Genomic DNA, 2794 nt, shown 5'->3' on the forward strand with positions numbered 1-2794 from the left:
TTCTTCTCTCTTTCTCTTTTCTAATCTTATATTTCTCTCTTATTCAAAGCTTAAGAATTTACTTGTTCTATTGATAGTTTATATTTTAAATTTGGAGAAAAATATATTGCAGCAGGCCAATTCATTTTTGAAAATCAAGTCTACATTGTTCTTGAATCCGGTAATATCATTCTAATTTCTAATATTATTTTTGTTGTGTCTTATGTTTATTATATTTTTTTATTTGATATTGTAAATAGTGTTAAAAATATTTGTTAGATTTTAATATGCCAACTAGAAAATATGAATCCGGTCATTCAAAACTTAAAAGAAAAAGAAAAGTTGATAACTTGATAAAATCTCAAAAAGGTGCTCTTGATAAATTTTAGAAGTGGTTTGGCTATATTATCGATTGAAAAAGAATTATTATAAAGATTGACTGCACAAAAATTATTAACAACTTTGCATCTCAAAAAACAAGAAAAATAGATTTAAAATAAAAATATTTTTAATTTTTAATTATTTTTTTTAAGGCCACTAGTTTGATTTTGGCCTTAGGCCACCAACGGGTTTGAGCCGCCCCTGACTTTACTCCTAATTTGACAAGTTTCGAGACGGAGCTTAACCAATTTTTTGCTTAACCAAATATATATATAATTGATTACTCTTTTAGATGGATCTTAATTTTGGAAAACTTTCGCAAATAACCATTATAATAAACTTAATTATGCTCCACAACTATAGTTTGCATATTTACGGGTTGTAGCTACAGTTTAAGCTGTCTCGTTTGTATAATTCACGGATTTGTATAATTTACGGGTACATTTGTATAATTCAGTTATTTTTGTATAAACTTGAAATAACAAATTTATACAATTACAAATATCGAAAGTGTGAACAATTATACAAATTATAAATTATACAAAAGTTATACAAATTATATTATACAAATTCTGAATTATACAAACGTGCGAATTATACAAAACTAAAAAGCTGAGCCGCATAATTATAGGTAAAAGTAGGTTGCGAATTGTAATTAAGACAAACTATAGCTATGTTTTGTATATGTTTGCTTATACAAAAAAAAACTAATTAACTAGTATATGTTTGCTTATACACGTAATTTTCCCCTTAATTTATTACTCTTTTTTTTGCTTGATATAGAGTCAAGAAAATTTTTAAAAATTGAATGTTATGAATTTGAATTTAAAATATATGAATATATCAAAATGTCTTTTAATTTTATGGTTTAGAACTTTTTATGTGAAAAGTTAAAATTATAAAATTGTCAAAAGAATAAGAAATATTCTTTTTGAATGAACTAAAAAGAATATTAGAGCAAATAAATTAAAATGAAAGGAATATAAGTTATAATAAATAGAAATTGAAGACAATTTAAAAAGTATTTGCAAAGCTTTAGCAAAAACACAGATTTTTACCCGCAAAACAGTACTCCCTCAGTTCTAATTTTGATATTTTCTTTTATTTTTATGATAACTTTTAAATTTCAATATTTTACCTGACATCTTTAAGATTATAAAAATTAATTTATTCTAATTTAAAATAACATTATTTAAAAACCCTTCCTGTTTACTTAAATTTCATCCCTAGTTGCACTAAAATATTTAAATTGAAACAAGTTAGGGATTAATTAAACTCCATTAGTTCATTTTTATTTGTCATTGTTTAACTTGACACATCCATTAATTGATGTGTCCTATTAACTTTTGGAGAATAGTATTAATGTTGAGGGTAAAATATGAATATTAAAAATGACAACTTAAAATGAAAATCTGTTTTAGAAATAAGCAAAATATAGGGAGGATTACTACCAAGTACACTTGATGCACCGTGTAGTTAATTAATTGAAGTAGTAACTTTTCAACAAATGCATATGGAACATTTTCATTTAAGAAATTGATCACAAACAAACATCTTATCTATTACATTACAGCAATCAACTAAGCATGAATTAACTACACTTTTTTCTAATTAAAAGAAGATTAATTAACAACATACATGCATATATATATATACTTAATTGTCGTTTTAATTAATTATACTTTAGCCGTGAAGAGCAGCAAGGCTATTGATCAAAGCCAAAGCATTGCTCGTCATATGTGCAACTTCAAGTATCTTTTCCCTTACTACTGTCTTAACTTTCCCGTTCATCACTTTTCCGGCGAACCCCTCGGTACACGTGTCCTCGTCCGTCAAGGCGGCACTCACCCATGTTTGAATATCATTCATTTTCAGATCAAAATCTTTTCCCCTCAATTCCTTCATTTCCCCTAAAGATTTTTTAATTCCACTAACTGCGTCACTTAATTCCTCCACACAGTCACGCATGGCGCCTACCTCTCTAGGCGCCATGCCTTGACTGTATGCCAATTTCAACATCATAGCGGATGTTGATTGGGCTGTTTCGAGGCTAACGGTGAGGGATTCATGTGCTAGGAGTTGTGGAGAAACTCCAATAGCATTTGAACGGCTTGATAATGAACTGAAACAGAGATTTGGATAAGTTGTTGACTTACAAGATGTTCGTATAAACTCTGTATTTGTTTCTCCCGCAGCTGGTCTTGCAGACTCTATAAATGAACAAGTGATCAAGGCAATTAAAATTAGACAGTAAACAATTTGGAAATGGCAACGGTTATTACAAAAACCTTCCATCTCTCTGTTTCTCTAAACTGTTTTGTTTCTCTCAGTAGTATATATAACTAAAGCTAGTTGAGTGTGATGAAAATGAGAATGCAGAGTTCTGCATTTATAGGGAAAAAAATGCACAAGTGGGGTGGGGAAAGGGGATGAG

General features: G+C 28.7%; 1 protein-coding gene across 1 annotated transcript; it reads right to left on the minus strand.

Annotated features, from left to right (window-relative positions):
* Nucleotides 1-1857: 1857 nt before the first annotated feature.
* On the minus strand, nucleotides 1858-2794 carry LOC102587590 (21 kDa protein-like). The gene has a single exon (XM_006367576.2). It carries the CDS (start codon nucleotides 2653-2655, stop codon nucleotides 2044-2046), a length of 612 nt encoding a protein of 203 aa, XP_006367638.1. The 5' UTR covers nucleotides 2656-2794; the 3' UTR covers nucleotides 1858-2043.

The sequence above is a fragment of the Solanum tuberosum genome, unplaced genomic scaffold, assembly GCF_000226075.1.
Source record: "Solanum tuberosum cultivar DM 1-3 516 R44 unplaced genomic scaffold, SolTub_3.0 scf00838, whole genome shotgun sequence".
Taxonomy (NCBI): Eukaryota; Viridiplantae; Streptophyta; class Magnoliopsida; order Solanales; family Solanaceae; genus Solanum; species Solanum tuberosum.

Coding starts and splice junctions, on each gene's coding strand:
- LOC102587590 (XM_006367576.2), bottom strand. CDS start 2,655: ATGGAAGGTTTTTGTAATAACCGTTGCCATTTCCAAATTGTTTACTGT.